Raw genomic sequence first — 20,463 nt, forward strand, 5'->3', positions numbered from 1 at the left:
TCAGGAGCTTACCCTACGGAGTGGAGAAGATCCAGAAACTGGAAAAATATGAGGAATAGGTAGCTCTTCCCCAGTGTCGTAGCCTACCACAAGCAACGCTAAAAAAAACCATGAGCAAACAATGACCAACAGTTCTCAAAGACAAATCAAAAACCTGCCTGTCCCCGCTTACTCAACATATTCATTGCGAATATCTGCCCGCTGATTCGTGGGTCCAATCCCATCGTACCCTCTGTGTAGTCTACAACTTATTCTTGCCTACCTTCCCTTCTACCCGAGGAACCACCAAGTAGAAAGCTAGATATCGGAACGGACAGCCCTGTTTTTAGGAGTTCGGTTCCGTTGATCATCGGTGCTAACTATAATTCATGGATAACGCACTTGTGGTTAGCAGTATGTAGAGGATATAGATGTGGACCGACCACCTTCCGACAGCAGTGTCGATGACGTTGAGCCTGTGATCATTGTTTTAACTACTACATAGCAATAGAGAGTAGAGCAACTGAAATCTTGATATTAATATTCTTGAGTAGAATGGTGTTGCGGAAGAATTCTAGAACTTGATTTGAATTGTCGTGACGTCATTTGATATCTGCAGCCGAATTGGGTTGTGGAGCTTCAACGCTGCGGCTATGGATCTACTCAATTTATACATAACCTATGTAAAAGATAAAGGGGCCTTAAGTAGATCATCGGTGGTTAAAGAGACTCGTATAGAAGGACGGGAGGATTTATGCTTTGGCACTTGGTAATTCTTGAGACCTGATTGATTACTTCCTTGAGGCATTTGCCAGACAACTTCCCTGTCTGCATTTCACTCATCACTCATCTCTGTAGACTATACCGTTGTTCTTAAGTAATAAATGAGAGATTAATCGAAGGAATTCAGTGGTGAGACCCTGATCTATTACAAGTTTAAGTTTTGTCGGCCATTTTGAGAAAAGTGAAATTCTCCGGGAACCTTTGTTCATCGAAAGTAAAAATGTATCTACAAAGGATATCAATTCTCTAAACCACGCAAAGGAAGCCAAGGTCCTCTGCCCAAGGCTAAAACACTCCACCAAAATGCATCTGTCCCCCAGGTATACCTACAATACAAACAGGCCACAACTCAATATCTACCTTCCTCCCCCAAGGACCAAAAATGCAAGACCCACCCACCCCATCATCCATTCCCATTCCATCTACATATTATCCTCACTCCAATGACTCCTAGTCTTCAACCAAGCCTCCCTCTCCTGCTGCCCCTCAACAACACTCTTGCCCACCCCAAGCCCCCGTTCAACCCACTCCCGACTCCCCATCTCGGACAACCGCGACAAAGCCCTCGCAAACGCGAATCGCTCCTCATCACCACTGAAAATCGATGTATTCTTCAACGCTTGCACGGACATGCCCAGGTCATCCATTAGATTGCGCATTGCGTCAGAGAGATCTGAGTGGTCGTCGCCTTCGCCTTCGCCTTTGCCTTGCAGGGAGGAGCGGACGTCGGAGGCGGAGAGGAAGAGGTTTGTTAGGGGAACTTCTGTTGTTAGGACTAGTTTTGCCTATACAGAGAACCAAAAAGGGAAGGTTAGTAAAGAAAAGAAAAGAGAGCATTGGTTGGTTGCAAGAAGGGTAAATGACGAACCCTGCTTTCATAAACCGCATCAATAAAAGTAATAAACCGTCTCGCCAAATCCCGCTGATTGAGATTCATCCCCGGGACATTCGTAACGATAAAAGCATCATAATGCCGAACAAGTTCAAGGTAATCCGCCGCGCCGGTCGCCGTCCCAATTAACTGGTCAAAAGTGAACAGCGCAGCTTTACCGCTCGCCTGCGGGACTTGGATCTTTCGGCCCCAGACAACCTGGGTAGCAGCGTGAGGCGGGTCATTGATAGGGTCGCCCAGGAAATCGAACCACTTGCGGGCGTGTTGGTCCGCGTCTTCGCCTAGTGGGTGGTGGTAGACTGCAGCTGGGGGACGGGGAATCTTGCGGTAATCGGTTGGAGAGTTGAGGTTGATAACGTTTAGGGCGGTTTTGAGGAGTGTGATGCAGGGGATGAAGGATTCGCGTTGGATGCCGTTTTTGTAGAGGTCGTCTGGGTGGCGGTTGGATGTTGTTACTAGGACGACGCCGTGGGATTGGAGGAATTGGAGGAGTCTGCCGGATATCAATATCAATGTTAACATCGCAGTTGCCAAAGAACGAGAGGGAAAACCGAGTAACCAACTTACCTTCGCAGAATCATCGCATCCGCAACATCCGTACATTGAAACTCATCAAAGCACAGCACACTCGCCGTCTCAGCAATATCCGCCGCAACAAGCGGCAACGCATCAAAGTCATTCCCAAACTTCATCTTAACCACATGCATACGCTTATGTACATCCTGCATGAAATTATGGAAATGAATCCGAGTCTTGGTCTTGATATTCGGCGGCAACGTATCAAAAAACAAGTCCATCAACATGGTCTTGCCACAACCCACATCACCATACATGTACAGACCTTTCGGCAGACCCTCAGGAGCCGTAGTAGTCGCAGGCTTGGTGGTACCTGAACCGAACAGCGAGCCGAAGAAGGACTTTTTGGGTTGTGGGTCGAGCGACTCGATACTGGGGTGGACGACAGAGGGCGCATTGTAGTGCTTTAGCGCTTCGAAGAGGTCTTGGAGGTTCTGGATGATTCCTGAGGATCTGCGTTAGCTTGAACGTGCACTGCATTGCTGCGAGGCTATCTACTGATGTGCCCTGTCTACTTACCTCGCTGATATGGATCGTCCCGCAGTCGACCCTCCTCGACCCGCACATCATACTCCCTCATCGGTCCATCCTGCGGCGCACCGGAGGGTTTCGTCTCGAAAGCCTCTGCAGCCGCAGGCGCAGACGCAGCCCCCTCAGCAGTCGTAGCCAAACCCCGCTTCTGCAGGAGAACACTATTCACAGGCACCGCAGTCTGCTGCGTAGGTACATTCGATGACAGACCGGTTCGATTCGGGAGTCTCGTCAGAGTCGAGTATGCCATCGGTCGCATACCGCGAGAATTCTCCGTGATGCTTCGGGGCATTGGCGCAACCCGCGCGCCATAAGACCGGCGGACCGCGCATGGGACGCAGTCCGAGCAGAGCTTCGCCGGAGGTCGCCTCATTTGCATAGATAATGTGTATGTACAGTCGGAGTGGTGAGGTTGAGGGTGCGTCTCATGGGGTAACGGGCAAATGTGAATGAAAGGCGGGTGAAAGTCGTAGCCGAGGTATCGCCGCAGGAATTGTTTTCTTCCGGGGAAGCGGCGAGGTGGACGAAGTACGGAGTACAGACGGCGGATGGACAGCACGAAGTCTCCAAGGAGAGACAGGAATACCAGCAACGGGAACCAGCCTATCTGGAAGAGCAAGAAAGAAGGCTAAAATGAAGCCTTCAAAGATATCTACAGATCAACAAGAAAATCAAACTAAGGATAAATTCGGGGACCCGGCTATTGATCTGGCTCCGAAGTGTGGCTGTCCCTGAGGCAAAAAGGCATCCCGGCCGATATGCCGAGTCACGTGATTTGCATTTTCTTAGGCAACTCATCAGTACAAAAGGCCCAATTTCCCTAGTTATACATTTAATTATATTGGTACAAGTATAACACTGACTGCTAGATCATAGATCGGTCGAGAATCCTCCCTTGTATATGCACAAGAAAGAGAGCATATTTACAAGTCACCAGAGCAGACAAAAGGAAAAACAAGCACCCAGCACCCAGCACCCAGGGTATGTCACCCACACACAGAAGACACAAGAGAAGAAAAAACGATGGGGAAAAAGAAACCATGCCCAGATGTGAGCAGTACAGGGTGAAGATCAGAAGCCCGGTTGAAAATCAAACAAGGAGAAAGTAAAGATGAAAAGAGCACTGTGGTGACCGGGATAGTGTAAAAATATGACTGAAAGATGTTGAAAACGTGAGAGATGCGCAGAAGAAAAAAAAATAAAAATAAAAGAAGCCATGCCAAACATCACACATCATACTCATAACATCGCGATGATCATCCTCCCCTCGAACAAAAACAGAAAAGATGCTCATCGCTGGAAAAAGCAGGTGGAGGACTCGGGGTGAGAGTCCTCCCGAAAGGAATTCCAGAACGCCGATGCACCCAGAAACATGGAGAATGGAAAAAAGAAAAAGGAGGAGAGGGTACAGGATGTCTATCGCAATGGTCGAACAGAGAACAACAGAACAGTCGAAAGGACAAGGGAAAGCATAGAATCAGCCTATTTATGCGATGTTGACAAACAATGTCAACTTGGTGTTGCGCTGCATCGCGTTCTCCAGATCTTGATCTGACACCAAGTCGACGTAAGTCCCTGAAGCCTCATCGCGATACTGCACGATGATATCTTCCTGAATCTTAAGTCGATCGCACAGCTTGTCCTTGAGGTGCTGCAGACTGACGCCATTCGGAATGCGAATGGCAATCAAGTCATCCTGGAAGAACACCTTGACCTTCATGGCGCTCGAGTTGGATGTGCTCGACACCTGAGTCAGGGAGCTAGGTTGGCGGTTCATTGGGGGAGGTCCGCCATTGGCATATGTGGCGGGGGCGCCTTGAGCGCGTTGCTGCGATGCGCGGTCAGGTCCGCCGTTCATTGGCGCCTGCGAAGACTGGCGAGACACGCTTTGCGAAGGCTCCAGACCAGAGGAGGAGTGGTGCGATTGATCCGAATAGCGCGCCTCCTCGCCGAAAGCGCTGGGGTCGATTTCAAAGTCGCCCTGACGCGGTGCGAATAGCTGCCGTACTAGTTGGCAGCGGGCAATGTGTGGAGGCATGGAGAGGAGCTTCTTGATGTATTCGTCGAGGTTCTGGCGACGGCCGTTGGAGATGGCATCCGTGACGTGGGTGACGGGGCCAGGCATGAAAGGCAGGGTGCGAGGGCGGCCACGGTTGCCAGCTTCATCTTCAAACTGAGTGAGTAGGGCGATCTGGAAATCGTAAAAGTCGTGGTAGTATCGCGACAGTTCCCAGCACCGGCCGTCCTCCATCTTCGCCTCGATAATGTACCAGTATTTGTCGTTATCGAAGCAGTATCGCGGGATCGAAGCGGCGACCGGCGCGAGGAGGGGCTGTTGATAGCCTTGCATGGAGGTTTGGCCGGCAATAGTACCCTTGCTGGCATTGCGCTGGTGGTATCCCTAAAACACATCACAAAAATATATCAGTCATTGCCAAAGGTGGAAAGTCGCAAACAAGATCAATAATTGATCACAATAGTCCTGTCCAACTTACATAGGTGTTGCCATTCTGACTCATGTGGCTGGCGCTCTGGTGCGATCCGCCCATAGACATCTTGTCCATGCCCGAAGTCACCGCGAAAACGCCACCGCCAGAGGGTTCAAGTTTACCCAGCGTGATGCTGCTATTCTTGTACTCTGCGGTCATCTTCTTCCACTCCTCAACCTTGGGCACACCAGCACGGCGCACCGCCTCCAGTGGATCAGTCACAGCCTGACCACTCTGCATATCGCGCAATTCAATGAACGAGACGGGGATCAAGCCTGGGCCACCGAGACGACCGATCGGCTTGGCCACAAACCACTCCGGGTTGGACTGGGCGATAACAATGATGGCCTCGCCCGCGCGCGCATCCAACTCATCGGGTCGCTCGGCCTGGAAGTCATACTGGACAATGCCGTAGACCATGGCGCCTTGGCCCTTTCCGAGGGCAGACATTCTGAAAGCGCCTTGTCGGGTGGTGTTTGTAGAAGAATCGGAGGTGGGACTGCGGTCGGAGAAACCAGAATCGTGGTGGTCCTTTTTATGTAGATCCACGGACCCCCCACTATCCCTTTCGTTTTTGCCGATGACCTCGAAGAAGGAGACAGGAACGAGCCCTCGGGCACTAGGGATGAGTGGATTGCACGCCTCGTACCAGTCTGAATCGTCCTCCCTGCTGATAACGTGGAAGAAGTCGCCCTTGCTAAAGGCCAATTCTTGGGTGGTACCGGGTTCGGGGGTGTAATCGTAGAGCGCTTTGATTACCTATGTGTACAGCCAGCGACTAGGGTCAGCGAGGTCTTTGTTGTTGGGGGTATGAGTTTGGTTGTGTTGTGGTTCGATTGTTTTCCAGAAGACAGAAAGAACCGTGGATCGGGTGATTCAGGTAGGGAACCGGAGGAGAGGGCTGATAAGGAGAGGGAGGGGGGAAAAAGTAGGAGGGGGGGAGAAGTGGGTGTGAGACCGTCAGAGTTGAATAGTGGCGGTAGTGGGCGTCGCAACCGAGGGGCGATTGTCTTTCTTTTTTCTGGGGCGGTAGGGAGAAACAGAGAGAGGAGAGGAAGAGGGTTGGTGGCTGGGGAGGGGCCGCAAGGGAATGGGCAGGGCATAAGGGGGACCGGGGATAAGAGAGACAGAGAGAAGGGAGAATGCGCAACTCCTAACAAAAGAGACTCACCTTCTTTGGCGGCAGGATGGCAATCGCCGACTTGGGAGTGATGGAGATATGGTGGTGATGATGCTTGGGATCTTTCTCCCCCTTCAAGGAGCGCCGGATGGCCTATATTGGGCGGGGACCGGGTTAATTTAACGACACACGATACGTAATCTCTTTTTGGAGTTGAGGGTTTGCGACACGTCCACAAGAAAGAACAGAGAGAGACGGAGAGGGGCGGGATCGGAAACTTACCTTCATCGCGACCGGAAGGGAAGAGAAGGAACCGAGTGATTTGATAGGGATCCGATTTTAGGGAAAGGGGAAACCAGTGAGAGAAGAAGGAGAAGTAGAGAGAAGAGAAAGAGAAGGAGAAAGAGTAGTGGAAATGGGTTCTTTTTTCTCAGGTCAGCAGTATACCCAGGGCCATTTAGGTAGTAGCAGGAAAGAGGAACAGGAGGTGTAGTCAGAATTAGAACTAGGCTCAAAGTTGGACCACAGTAGTAGATAATGATAGAAAGGTCAACTTCTAGATTAAACTCTGGCCACCTTTCGAAATCAGAAGTGAAAGCAAGAGAAAGAAAAGAGGGCGAAGGCGAAAGAAGAAAAAAGAGAACGAGCGAGGCTGCGTATTGGGGTTCCAACCAACGGGCTAGATTGCGATGTCGACAAGCGATCTTCTTTGAAGAGCGATAAGAATAGATTTGTCGTTCAGAATGGAGTATATAGGATGGGGTCAGAGAGTACAAGTACAATATAAGTGGAATGCACCCAGACTGTCGAGTACTGTAACTACTATCGTCTAATTTGTTCGCCATTCGAGGGGCGTTATGTTATAGTCCTCCAAACATGGTCTCCGAGAGTTTGGGACCAACGACCGTGGATCACCACGAGATGTGCCTGTGGCAAGGTCTGATTTAGCGCGCGAATGAATACCTATGGTCCCCAGAGGAAATACATATCTACAGTAGAACAAGTATTAGGTAGTTGAAGTATAACTATACATCCATGACTATGTGTATACCAAATCCACTCCATCATTTCCATTTCTTCTACAAGAACAAGCAATCACGAAGCGCCCCCAAACTTCCAAGAACCAAAGAACCGTCACGTAATATTAGAAGTCCCACGCGATCTCCACTGTTACGCCGGGGCCACAGCGCCTCGTTGGGCACCGACCTCTTCAGCTTGGGGCGGCTACTGGCCCCTCCAGACTGGCCCTTTGTTCCTGACTTAGGAACAAACCAACTAATCAGCATGCACCGAGATGAAAGACATACTATCTGGAAAAATCTAGAATATCCATGCCATGATACACTTTATATCAAATCAAATATTCCCCTTGTCTCCTTCGGCAACCCGGCCATCTCCAGGCGCCGAGTTCCCTACAAAAAGAATAAAAGAACTCAAAAAAATGACCCGTCATTCTTCCTCAACCCCCCTCCACCCCACCAACCCGTCGTCCATCATCCACGGTCCACTCAGTCGAAGGTCCATGGCTCTGACGACGTTTCATCCGAATCCAGCTTAGATCGGCGGACCTTTTTTTTTCTTTCCTTTGATACTACTCGGGGGCCAGGAAATTGAAAGTTGGATGTGGATTATAGACAGAGAAAATTGGAGATGTCATTTTCTATAAAGATCGACACGAGTGAATAAAGAATGAAGAATAAAGGATAACTACATGGAGATATTCATATTTGTCATACCATACTGTAGTACTCGAACGGTCCAGATGGGGTTGGGCTGGAAATAAGTTAATTAAACATAAATTAATTCCGGGGCGGCCTGCAGCCCATGACGGGTCCTCGATGGAGTAACGGAGCACAGAGCACAGCACAGATCAGAGTACATACAGTGATGTACTATGTATGTATGTACTTACTACTGACCTTGATTTTTGGAATGTTTCTACCAGTTTTGATGAATATCGCCTTGACTGACAGAGATGAGATCCTTAGCCTACCTGATACTTCGCATGATTCCTTAGTTCAGGGTCACTGAAAAACACACCATAAATGCATCGGTCGGCTGCCAAGCATATACAGCTCCCTCGTCCTATTCTCAAGAAATCGACTCACTAATCTCCCAGCTCTCCATAGTAAGCTGAACCTAGCATCCACCATACACAATCAAGGTCTATTCTGTAGTAGTTCGCGCACCCCGATTGGGCCGTCAACCACAGCTGAAGAAACTCTCAGCCGCAGCGCGGTTCGCAGGTCGAAGCACCGCCGCGCCGATCACCGCAATGACAGCAATCTTCCTGCAGGCTGGCGCATCGTGATACTTACACGGCAGATTGCCATATAGGACTAGGTACATATACGATATACGATAGGAAGATGGATGATGTACAGTTTACCATAGTCTTGTGAGCTATATCGTCGAACGTCCCGAATTCCTTTCCTACATCCAAGGCCTATCATCACCATGCAGTGGCGGATACTCCGCTATAGTCAGTACCAGCTACAAGAAACTGTTAAGAACTTACAAGGTCCTCTCTCCGAACCCAAAACACAGTTTCATTCTGCAAGAACCTATAAACCTACCAAGTTACCAAGTTACCAAAAACCCCACCCCTGGTCCGTCATCTAGCATCGGCGGGTACCGATGAGGGGCATTAAACAAAGTTAACCATGTCCAGTGCATATTCAAGGGTACAGAGCACACTGCATTTACTTGGTAGTTATTTCATACTGATCTGGTCCAAATCCACCCTTCTCGCCTAGGCAATCTTCTCGAAGCCCAGTATGGAGTCCTCCCGAGCTTGGTTGCGCCAGTCACCACTAATGCTGGTGGGGGTCTTCCATGGACGCTGGGGTGTGGGACCCACGTGGCGGGGCGGCGAGGGGGAAATCTGTGGATGGGAATGTGATGGGAATGGAAAGGGTGGGCTTCGATGGGTGGCGGGTTAGAACATTAGATTGGAGGTTTAGGCTATTACCTATGGAAAGGACACTGTAGTGTGAATGTGGGTGTGAATGGGATGGGTGATCGTCGTGGGAGGCAGGACTTGTTCTGGATTTGGAAGGGGACGGATATGTGTAGCCTGGAGAACAGGGTGTCGAGAAAACGGATTGTTAGGGTATGGTACAACTGTCCTTGATCAGAATAGGTTGCGATAAACAGCCAGGAATAGCTACAACGATAGAGAAACCTCATGTAAAGAAAGTACTCTGAAAAATTTTATTGATGACTGTAGATACGAAGTAAACGAAAGGCAAAACTACCAATATCAACTCCAGGGCGCCACGACACCCCACGCAAATCCATCAACAGCGCGCGTACCCCAAATCCAGCCTGAATGCGAAAAAAGACTCAACAAGAACACGTGCGGGGGGTATTAGTATGATTGCGGGATCCAAGTACGCCGCAGAGTGAGACGGACTTGACTCGATGGGACGGACGGACACTAGACTCCCCAAGAGGAAAGCGTCGAACGGGAGGAAATAAGATATGCATAAAAATGAGGATGAAAGCTGCGACAACGCCTAGGGGGTGGGATGGCGGGCATTGGTTGAAAAACACCAAGAACGACGAGGAAATGATTTTGGGAAACGCCTGTCGCTTCGGAAGAAATGAGACGGATCCAGATTTTGCCATGCAACGGCACGGAGGTAGATGCGGATCCACTAGTGGAAAGTCCATCGGCGGCCAGCCTAGGTGTGTGATTAATGGGGAGGAAGAGAGGGACGGAACAGATCGAGAAGAGGAGATGGGCCTGGCTTAGATCTGGCCCTTGATGTCAACAACACGATGGGCTTCAGCCTTGGCTCGCTCAAAGAGCGGGCCCGCTTTGCTGGTCAACAGCCGCACAGTCCCGTTCTTCTCTTCCAGAGTGTCCTCGGTCGAGTGGTTTAGGATGAAACGTGCGGTCTGTTCATCAGACTCGAAGCCAAGCTCTTCCGTGATGAACCGGATGTTGACATCTGGTTTGTGCCTGAAGATGAACGGTTAGCAGTGGAACGGTAACATTGGAGAAGGGTGCAAACTCACGCTCTACAAATGGTGGCCAGAGCAGTCAACCGCTCCCGATCGACAAACATGTCCATGAGGTATGCCCCCATGTTCGGCGTGTCCAGATACAACTGGAAAAAGCGGTGGTAATTGCCCAGTGCGAGGGCAGAGCGGACCTCCAGAGCATGCTTGACGGCAAGCGTCTTCTTGTCTTCTGCAGTCACATCGGCTAGCGCATCGTTCATGGCCGTCCAATTCCGGGTGTAAATAAAATAGAGAATACGATACGCCTTGAATTCCGTCGGATGCCCACCCAGCTTCTGCCCGTACAGAACACGAAGCTGAGTCTGACACTGATTATACTCACCAAGATCCCCCTTCTCCAAGGCAATCCGCGCGTGAATCTCGTAGACAACGACCGTGAACTCATTCCGGATATGTTGCACCGTCAGGTCCTGGCGCAGGGACTTGAACTGATCACAGATGTAGGTATAGTTGCCCTCCTGCTTCCATTTCTTTTTCAAGAGGTCCAAGGCCTTCTGGAGCACCGGCAACGGGCGAACAGTATCCGGATTGGGGGCAGAGGTCAAACGGAAGTAGTTCTTCTCCAGAGTTTGGCATCGTCCCACCACGGGTCCTTGGTCCTGGTCGGGACTGCGTGAGGATGGGGAATCCACGGGGGACGAAGTACCAGAGGTTCCGTAGCTGACGCCGGTGCCTTCGAAGCGCCTCCTCCTCATCTCCAAATTAGCTTTTGACTTACTAGAATCATCCAGAGTCATTCGTGATAATTTTTTCTCTGTTGATGGGTGAGTAATGCGGTCTTCAAACCGACTTCGATTGTTAGTTTTCTTCCAAGGTGGCGAATCTTTCTCGGTCTGCTGCAGCTGGCCGGAGTCTGTCGACTTTCTCTTGCGACTGGCGTCACTAGGGGAAGAGGGTTGGCCAGACATTCCCCATTTGGAAACGCTGGGGTTGGCCAGGATCCGGTTGCGTTCGTTCTGGATCATGACCTGTGGCAGGGCCAGTCGCTCCCAGTCAATGATGTGAAGTTTGTCGTTTTCAGCCGCTTCGGTGATGACTTGTCGCAGCTTCTCTTGCATTTCGGGGTGGCTCACGCTGGCAACCTGGTTCTCGGGGGCAAAGCACCGTTGGACATAGAGGCGGACGGCGGGAGGAAACTCCATGCGTGGTCGAGGAGGTTCCGCCGCTGGGTTCATGGTGGGTTGTAAGAAGGAGGATCCGGTGGGAGGTGGGTAGGTAGGTTTATTAGAAGTGAGACTACGACGTGCTTGTACTGGGATATAGGCAGGAGTCGCTGGAGTCATGTCAGCGAGGCGAACGAACACGAGAGGCGAATCGGAAGGGTGATCTTACCAGAGGGATGGAAAGCAACGGGCTGTGAGGTTGGAGCCGAGGCAGTCGCACGCCACGGTGGAACGCTGGAGCTCATCCCGGTGTCTAAAGTATGAATGTGTATTGTGATGAGGCAAAAAGGGCAAGAGAGAGATGAAAAAGCGGGAAGGCGCGAGAGAGGAAACAAAGGAGAAAGAAAATGAAACTGGCTACGATGGTGGGGTCGATGTGGCTGTAGGCGGGTAGCAAACAAGGGGAAAAAAGGTCCAAGCTCGCGATATCAAACGACAAGATGAGGTTGGATGCTGCGGTTGATGATTTGGAGCGCTGGTGGAGCGGCACACAAGTCGATTCCCAAGGGTGAAGATTCCCAACTCGCTTACTCCCTCCGGAACTTCTTTTCTCCGATCCGACCTCCCCCAGGTTATCTTGTTATCAGTGACAGCTCCAGACATCCTGGAAAGGGTGATATGTCGCCTGCTCCCTCTGCTAGATGTTTTTCAAGTCTCTGGACCTGACTACTGCACTGCGACCCTTACTGTTACCTGACGAGACCCTTCTCTTTGTCCAGGATGCGGTGGGGTTATATGAGGGGTAAGCTGGTTCCCCCGCCGAACGATGATGTTGACGACATATACTGATATGAGCCGAGCAGGAAATACAAAATCCCGGACTACCAAAATGGCCATGCCTACTTGACTTCGCATCGGGTGTGCTATGTTGCAGCTGAAGAGCCGCGCAAATTCTCCGTCGGGATCGATTTAAAGGAAATCGATCGAGCCGAATACCAGGTTAGGATGGCTCGATCTACAGTCTGCTTGGCTTGCTTGCTAATCGGTTGAACCTCACTAAAGGCGGGCTTTTTCAAGTCATCGCCAAAAATTACAATATATCCAAAACCTCAGAAGGGAAAGAATGACAAATCTCGAAGCGCGACTGCCAGTCCTGCAGTCTCACAACAAACTAGCCTTCTCTCGGTTCATCCATCCTCTCCTCGGCCGCAAAGTGTTGGGCCACAGCAGTCGTCTTCGCCGAAGCCAGTAAATGCGACCTGGATATGCCCGATATGCTCCTTCTCCAATCCTGTGCCCTCCAACTTTGATCCGGCCACGGCTACTGCGGCCACTCATTTACCACCATGTCTCGCATGCGGGATCAAGCCGCCATTTACAACAGTCCTCAAGGCTGCCATCAGCGCCGCAACGAGTCGCGATCCCCCCTTGCCCAACACAGCAACCTTACCGACCGAAAATGATAATACCCACAAGAATGGCAGTTTGTCAGGCCCCTCGGGACTTGCAGGTTCTGTGTCATGTCCGCGCTGTACCTTTGTCAATCATCCATCTCTTATGGAGTGTGAGATCTGCGGGGCACCCCTAAAAGTCGGAGGGCCTTCCATTCAAGGAGACGACACGAGTCGGGTCGACTCCCCGGCTCCATTCTTTGCACAATCTCGCATCACCAATTCTGAAGTTACCGACAGTATCAAGCTTTCCTTCAGAGAAGGCGGAGAGAAAACATTCCACGAGAGACTCAAGGGGGCCTTGATCCAAAGGAAATGGCTACTTCAGAATGCACCCCCGGTGCCGCCACCATCACAGGCCGGTGCCTTGCCCAGTGGTCCTGCTATCGCTGAGCCTCAACCTGCGACACCACGTGCTACTGCAGTGGGAATTGCAGGTCTGGAGCAACGCGGGCTAGAAACGCGAATGAATAATCAATTAGTGATTGGCAACGCCTTTGAGGATCTCGAGGCGTTGATGGCCTCGGCAAAGCAGATCGTGGCACTCGCCGAGACCCTAGCCCGCGAGTCAGGGATGACGACTAACGGAGGAGCCTCTGCAGAGACCAATGCAGTCCTGTCCGAGTCGGCTGCAGCATTGGGGATGGTGACTACAAAGGACATGCTCAGCTCCGGTTCCGAGAACCTCTATCTATCCGAGCTGTCGCGTGACCTGGCCGAGTATCTTACAGATGATCGCAAGGGCGTTTTACAACGAGAAGGAGGCATTATGAGCCTGATTGACCTCTGGGCGGTCTTCAATCGATCTCGTAACGGAGTTGAATTGATCAGCCCGTCCGATTTCCAGCGGGCGGCCGAGCTCTGGGAGAAGCTGAAGCTACCTGTACGTCTACGCCGGTTTAAGAGTGGTCTCTTGGTGGTTCAGCGTTATGACTGGAGCGATGAGAAGACGGTTCGACAGTTGCAAGAGTGGATGGAAGAGTTGCGCTGTGTTCCACCGGACGAAGCGGTACCGTGGGATTGGACCGCATTTGGTCGGGCCGTGACGGCACAGGAAGCTGCGCAGCGATTCAAATGGAGTGTGGGGGTGGCTGCCGAGGAATTGGAGATGGCAGAGGACCGGGGGATATTGTGTCGAGAGGAAGGTATAGAAGGCCTACGGTTCTGGAGCAATTATCTAGTAGCATAGACAGAGCGAGGATTTGCCCACACTGCAAGGGGCTGCAAGAGCACACAATCAGGATGGAAGGTAGAGCGAGAGGGGAAACCAGTGCCAGAACTTCAGGAAAGGGAACCGGGGTCTACGATTTACGATCTACGATGACTACATACTACAGTACATCTACGGTACTTTACCTGTGGTAGGATTGTAGTAGTACTGTTAAGTATGTATGATGACGAGTGTCTCTTCTCCGCCTTTTGGGCTGAGACCCAATGAGGGCCAATGACATCATACCAGCTGATGTCAGCAATCTGACTTGCGACTTGCGGGGGAAACAAGTGGGTGAGACATGTGATTGGTCCCCTCTCCAGCTGATCCCAGCAACTGGAGTCCCCGCGTCGGAGTGCTCTGGTCCTGTCGGAGTAGCAACTGGCATCCTACATTACCCTTCTTCTACTCGTCTACCCCCTCCAATCTCATTTCTGTTTTCTCTATCTCCTTTTAATCCCATCTATCTCCCTAAATCCTTCCCAAGGCCCGTTGTTCCCAAGCTAAACGGCCTTAATCGGACTATCTGCACCCCAGATAAGCCCAAGACCCGCTTCCCCAATCTCGTGTGATCTCGGGTGGATATGATCGCCAGCGCCCTGGAGCCTTCAACCCCACGCGCGCTTTATCCATATTCTCCACAGTTCCTGTACACCTTTGGTGATCCGACTCCGCTTCAGAGCCCCTCTTCACTCAATCGGACCGGTTCACCTATCTTCCAATATACCTCTCTCTTCAGAATCCATCATGAGTTCCTCAATCGCCATGTCCTCCGTCGCCATGACGAGGCCGGGCACAACCCGACCAGTCCTCTCACAATTAGTAGCCACACCCAATTCCCGAAGCCACAGTATCTGGCGCTCTGCACGCAGCTATCACAGCATCCGCGATAAAATGGAACGCATCGCTCGATCCATCGATAAATACCAGCGTCACCCACAAGCAAACCTCCGTTCCAAGGCAGAAACCTGCAATGGCTGGCCCGCCACAGCCCACAGAGAACCCAGTAGCAGCAAAGGCTGGGCCACGCATTGGCCCCGATCTTGCTTTTCCGAACTCGCCGGTCGAGAGAAGACCTATTGGGATGCTCAGCATGAGCAGATGAATCACCGTATTGCGCACTTGAAGAGGCAGGTTGCCAGAGACCCTTACGAGGCGATCTTTGGCCGCAGACTTGTACAATCTTCCCATTATATTGACCAGTCTGATACTGCGACGGCTTGGCCGGGTTTCCTGCGGGCTTTCCTGGGGGCTGAGAAGCCTATGACGGAGCATCCGTCCAAGGCTCATTTGCAGGATTTTAATTTTGCGCAGTCTCCTGTCCGGTCGAGTGTATCTGGTAGCCGAGATACTCTTGAATATGATCCCATCAGTGGCCGTATGGCCCCGAAAGCACCACAGTCGCAAACTGGAAGTGAGACCACGATGCAAAATTTCAACGCAGGCGTTGACTGTCCTCCGGGAAGCGAAGTGGAGGCTAAATTCGTCTCCAACTCTTCTACTGTGGAGAATGGCCAGTTCCAACCAGGTAGCATTTCGAGTGCCAAGTCGGATGCGATGAATTCGCAGAATATTGACTGCCCTCCCCGAAGCGAGGTGGAGACACTCTTCATCTCCGAGTCCGTCCCTTCAGAGAAGCCCCAGTCAGAGACCCTCAAGGTCCAGACCATGGCCAAGAAACTGAGTCCCGATGCCGGTCTGAGCTCCGGCCAGAATGTCGAGTGTGCGCCTGGTAGCGAGCTAGAGGCTTTGTTCACTGCTAAGCCCGCTACGGGGAATGACCAGAGTCACTCGCCGCCGAGCTTTGGATATCATCCAACAGCCAACGTCTCTGTGGATTGCCAACCGGGTAGTGAATTAGAGGCCCAATTTGCCGCTCAACTAGAAAAGGACTGCAACTCCGAGCCGGAAGCAACACCCGTTGACTGCAGGCCTGGTAGTGAGCTTGAAGCAAGGATTGTTGCCGAGACCACTCGTGCTCAATTATCCGACCCAACCGTCGACTGCGCCCCCAGCAGTGAATTTGAGGCCTTGTTCGCGACTAACCCGGCCGCCGTTCAAGCTACGCATTACCCGCCGACCATGGCCACTGCTGATTCCGACGACAAGCAACCTGGCATCACCGTTGACTGTGGCCCTAGTAATGAGCTCGAAGCCAAGTTCCTCTCTGATGCCGCCAGCACCGAGATCCGCGGCGAAAGCGAGGACTTGACACCCCTGCGCGCCAGTGACATCCGAGCCCGCTACACCGACAATGACACCAGCATCAAGTCCCGCAGCGCCAAAGATGTCGAATTCAATGCCTCCGAAGACCGCGTCGGCGACGTCCTTCAAACCCAATCCCAAACCCAAACACCGTCAACCACAACACCGGCATGGACCGAAGCAGACTACCGCATTTTAGCCTACGACACCACAACATCAACAGTAACAACCACCTCAGCAGACACATTCTTCGGCACAAACCCACCCATCCAACCGCACGAGATCCTCTCCCGCCTCCACAACCCAGCCAAATTTGTACCCTATTTTGCCGCGATGCAGAAAGATGGGTATGAACTTGCGACTGGTGGAGGTGATATTCTCGTTTTCAAGCGCTTCGCCAATAACAGCAATACTACCTCCAAGTCTACCCTAGATGCTGGTCAGCACGAGCTCTACCAGGTGGACTCTGTGTTGTCTGACGATGTCCATGCCGATATTGCGCGGTATCTGTGCCATGACTCGTTTGATTCAACTAGCTATGTACGCCATTACAACCCGTCTTCCACCTCTAAGGTGAGTAGGCTGTGAAATGAAATGAAACGGTTTATCCCGGCGCGGACTCCGTCCCTAACTGGTCGACTTAGCCATCGACATCCGGACACAACTCCAATTCCAGTTCCAGTTCTAGCTCTGGTTCTAGCTCAAACTTGACCTCGTCAACTTCGACCCCCAAATCAGAATCCAAATCCACTTTCCGCAAGTTCATCCGCAGAATCATCCTCACCGGCACAATCACCGCAGGATCATGTTATGCGATCGGCGTTTTGACAGAATATTTCCGTACTGGGGGTTTAGACGGGCGTGGTGCGGATGGATTTACACCTTTTGAGTCGGAGAGACGGCATCGGGAGTAAACAGTTGCACCCACATACTATATTTTTTCGGATTACTTGCTGAGGGATTTTTCGTTCTTTGTTCTAGGGGAGGAATAACCGCCAATCCACTCTTGATATATACCCCTTTTGTTATCCTCCGTTCTTTGCTTTGGCTGGTGCTTTTTCTTTTGTTGTGATACCTGCACTATGATGTGACATCCATGATAGCTATTTTACGTGGTTAGTTGGAGATCTTGAATGAGATCAGATCACCCTTTACTTATTAGTCTTATGACTACTTCCTTTATTTGGATTCCCAGAGAGAGTATTACATCTCCTACGAAGAAAATGCAATCGTACTCAAACATTTTTTTTTCTGAATGGATGGGTATCATTAGCCCATCATAATGCCTATCTAACCCCGAGGCAAGTCTCAACTTAAGACTCATCCATCTCTTCACCATGCTCTCCACCCTCTACCTCGTCCTCCTTTTGTACTCCCTCCTCATTTTCATCCCCTTCACCTTCGTCAGAAACTTCCACCCCCTCAATCCTCTCCAACCTCTCCCCCTCCAAATCATCCCAAACAAAATCCCACCACGACCGTCTCATAACCTGCATACACTTCCTCCGCCCAGCAGTCAACTCCTGCATGAGCTCGAACTGACGCAGGAGCGCCCACTCTTCCTGCCGACTATTCCTCACGTCGCGGTCCTCCCGCGACCAATCCTCCAAAATTCGCCGAATTTCGTCGGCGAACCTCCCGTTTTCCCAGTTCTCGGCTTCTGGATTTTCGGGCGGGTACGGGGGCTTGTTGAAGACCGCTTGGAGGGCACCGCACTGCGCGGAGCCGCTGAGGAGGTACATGTGCAAAGCAACGAGGGCTTTTACAGCAGCGGCAAAGTCGTCTTCGTGCCAGAGATCGTACTCGCGTGTGCAGAGGACTCGGAATGTACGGGTATCTAGCTCGTGGTCAAGCATGTTCAGCTTGGCGGCGTCAAGGTGTCGCTGCACGCGCTCAATGTTCTCCGCTGCATAGAATCGGTTGCTGTTGCTGCGAGATCGGGCGGCTTCGTTGACTTCAATATGCTCGATGTGGGTACTGGTTCCTTCTGGTGAGGATGGCGAGGGGGTTGGGGGGCTTGGGGTTAGCATTGGGGGGACGGCGGATGCGGTGTAAGGTAGTTCGCTGCGACACCAGAGGCTGGACACTTTATGGCCCGGGAAGAAGGTGCGCATAATGTGGAGCTTTGAGCCGTGCTGGCCGATGAGGAAGATTTCTTGGTCAGGGACCTTGTCGCCAGGCACGGGGAGGGGCCTAACGTGTTGAAGGAGTTGGCCGAGGATGAGCTTGAACTTATCGGCGAGGTTATCTTCGAGAGGCTCTGCGTAGTTTGTCTGGGAGGTGTTTGTTAGTATCACGGGTGCTGGATAACATTTTCAGCTGGTTTGGGACCACTTACCACCGAGATGGGCAGAATCGGGATCACACGGTTATTCCCAGGCTCGAAGTCGAGGGAGACAATTCCATCGACATCTGGTGCATCTCTGTGCTTCTCGCGGTATCCCGTCCAATATTCAAGCTGGTAGACCATCAACCGCGGCCTTTGGAGAGAAGAGGGATGTCAGCACAATACCTCCTCATGACGGAAATGCGCAACTGACATCAAGAAGAAAGACCTTTTCCCATCCGCCGTCAATCTTTTCAGCTCCAGCATTTCCCCGATCTCGGATAGTAGGGCGAAGACCACCTGCGCCTGTGTATGACTCCGGTTTTGCGACAGTTCATCCTGGCAGTCCTCACATCCTCCCTCCCAGAGGCTCGTCTCGAATTTGGGGACACGGCGGAGGGTCTTGAAGACGGCTCGATATCGGCTGTTAGTCTTGGACCATTCCTTGAGACTGACGTCGCGAGCGTATTTCACGTCGTTGCGGAAGACCCAGGGCTTCGTTTTGACTGCTGCGAGGTCAGAGATGATATGTCAGTTTACTTTGTCCACTCACACGTAGAGAGAGAGAGGAGGAGATGGATGACTCACGCGAATTTTCGGCCTTCTCCAGGTAGCGATCTGGTAGCAGATCTGTGACAGGTTGGTTCAAAAAGAACTTTGCCTTAAGGCCATGCACGAGAATCTCATGAGGCCCCTCTTCTTCTGTAGAATCGGCGCCCGGAGAGAACGGGTTGGCGGGATCTGCACTCTCCGGTGGATCCATGCTAGATGGCTGGAGAGAGAGATGAGGTTTGACTAGAGTTGACACGGGGAGCCTGCGGCGTGGAAGGAGCGAGTGTTGAGGCGGAAGATGGAATCTACCATACGCAACTCTTGCGTGGGAAGAGTCTTCTTGGGGGTTGGATCCGAGAGGTGAGAGGAAAGGGAAATTTATGGGGAGCGAGAAGAAGGAAGAGTAGGCAGGTTTCCAGGCAGGTCGTGGGTGACTGTTTGTGGAAGTTGTTTGTCGATGCCTCAGTTCGACTTCGCGTCTCGCAGGACCGCGTGTGGCGGAATCCAAAAGAAACCGGATAACCAGATGATCAGATAAGAAAATACTAGATAGAATACAATGGGTCTTCATTACACCCTAACCAGAATGATTGCATGAAACTTATTTGACTATGTTGTCTGTAGTGGGATAGTCTTCGATTCGCTCTCTTTAGTTACAACTCTGTTCTTGCTCTTCATCACTGTCCCTCATAGTAAGCCTTTCTCAAAGCAAAAATATCCTGTCATCATTTGCATCACCTTGCGTCTCAAGTTCAACGGAATTTCCCTCGAAAGTTTCCTTCTTATCGTCTGCATAGCCAGCTCGAATTAAACGGCAGCATCCGCTAGCCATCAACTAAAATCAACTCCATAGGCAGTCAAAGGCTACAATATCTTCATGACTTCTATCAGAATCTCTCATTTCATCTGATAACCGCTTTGGTAGCCCAAAAGTTGCTTCTATTGTTAGTGTCGGTTCTATGGTATAGCCAAACCCTCCCGATTCACACATAGACTTGAATAGATATGTACATAATGGGCTTTCGAGCTCAGTGGTCTGGGATATCCTAGTTAGACGACATGGCTACAGTTCGATTTCGGAACTTCAATCAAAGCTATATTCTCAAATTCTTGTCAGGTGATAACTCGAGGTAATTAATGCCTAGTACTGACCAGTACCAAAGAGGACTATAATCAAATGTGCCATCTAGTTAAGTGTCAATTGGAAGGCGTGTACT

General features: G+C 51.2%; 6 protein-coding genes across 6 annotated transcripts; 2 read left to right on the forward strand and 4 right to left on the reverse strand.

Moving 5' to 3' along the window:
• Window positions 1–1,184: 1,184 nt before the first annotated feature.
• On the reverse strand, window positions 1,185–3,454 carry N7473_007023 (AFG1/ZapE family ATPase; the record flags this gene model as incomplete). Its single annotated transcript, XM_057152963.1, has 4 exons — window positions 2,750–3,454; window positions 2,222–2,675; window positions 1,631–2,147; window positions 1,185–1,547 (listed from the first exon to the last, which is right to left on the reverse strand). Exons 1-4 carry the CDS (start codon window positions 3,138–3,140, stop codon window positions 1,185–1,187), a joined length of 1,725 nt encoding a protein of 574 aa, XP_057007301.1. The 5' UTR covers window positions 3,141–3,454.
• Window positions 3,455–4,247: 793 nt separating this feature from the next.
• Window positions 4,248–6,658, reverse strand: N7473_007024 (phosphatidylinositol-3-phosphate-binding protein BEM1; the record flags this gene model as incomplete). The annotated part of the gene is made up of 4 exons (XM_057152964.1): window positions 4,248–5,162; window positions 5,257–6,009; window positions 6,422–6,523; window positions 6,653–6,658. 4 exons carry the CDS (start codon window positions 6,656–6,658, stop codon window positions 4,248–4,250), a joined length of 1,776 nt encoding a protein of 591 aa, XP_057007302.1.
• A 3,465-nt stretch (window positions 6,659–10,123) lies between these two features.
• Window positions 10,124–11,807, reverse strand: N7473_007025 (uncharacterized protein; the record flags this gene model as incomplete). Its single annotated transcript, XM_057152965.1, has 3 exons — window positions 10,124–10,337; window positions 10,394–11,672; window positions 11,732–11,807. 3 exons carry the CDS (start codon window positions 11,805–11,807, stop codon window positions 10,124–10,126), a joined length of 1,569 nt encoding a protein of 522 aa, XP_057007303.1.
• A 396-nt stretch (window positions 11,808–12,203) lies between these two features.
• Window positions 12,204–14,142, forward strand: N7473_007026 (ESCRT-II subunit protein VPS36; the record flags this gene model as incomplete). Its single annotated transcript, XM_057152966.1, has 3 exons — window positions 12,204–12,304; window positions 12,366–12,501; window positions 12,565–14,142. 3 exons carry the CDS (start codon window positions 12,204–12,206, stop codon window positions 14,140–14,142), a joined length of 1,815 nt encoding a protein of 604 aa, XP_057007304.1.
• Window positions 14,143–14,910: 768 nt separating this feature from the next.
• N7473_007027 (uncharacterized protein) lies at window positions 14,911–17,282 on the forward strand (the record flags this gene model as incomplete). Its single annotated transcript, XM_057152967.1, has 2 exons — window positions 14,911–16,941; window positions 17,013–17,282. The coding sequence occupies 2 exons, from the start codon at window positions 14,911–14,913 to the stop codon at window positions 17,280–17,282; spliced, it is 2,301 nt and encodes a 766-aa protein (XP_057007305.1).
• Window positions 17,283–17,681: 399 nt separating this feature from the next.
• Window positions 17,682–19,457, reverse strand: N7473_007028 (uncharacterized protein; the record flags this gene model as incomplete). The annotated part of the gene is made up of 4 exons (XM_057152968.1): window positions 17,682–18,641; window positions 18,707–18,848; window positions 18,876–19,203; window positions 19,283–19,457. The coding sequence occupies 4 exons, from the start codon at window positions 19,455–19,457 to the stop codon at window positions 17,682–17,684; spliced, it is 1,605 nt and encodes a 534-aa protein (XP_057007306.1).
• Window positions 19,458–20,463: the final 1,006 nt, after the last annotated feature.

The sequence above is a fragment of the Penicillium subrubescens genome (assembly GCF_028828155.1).
Source record: "Penicillium subrubescens strain IBT 31985 chromosome Unknown utg000005l_segment0_segment0, whole genome shotgun sequence".
Classification (NCBI taxonomy): Eukaryota; Fungi; Ascomycota; class Eurotiomycetes; order Eurotiales; family Aspergillaceae; genus Penicillium; species Penicillium subrubescens.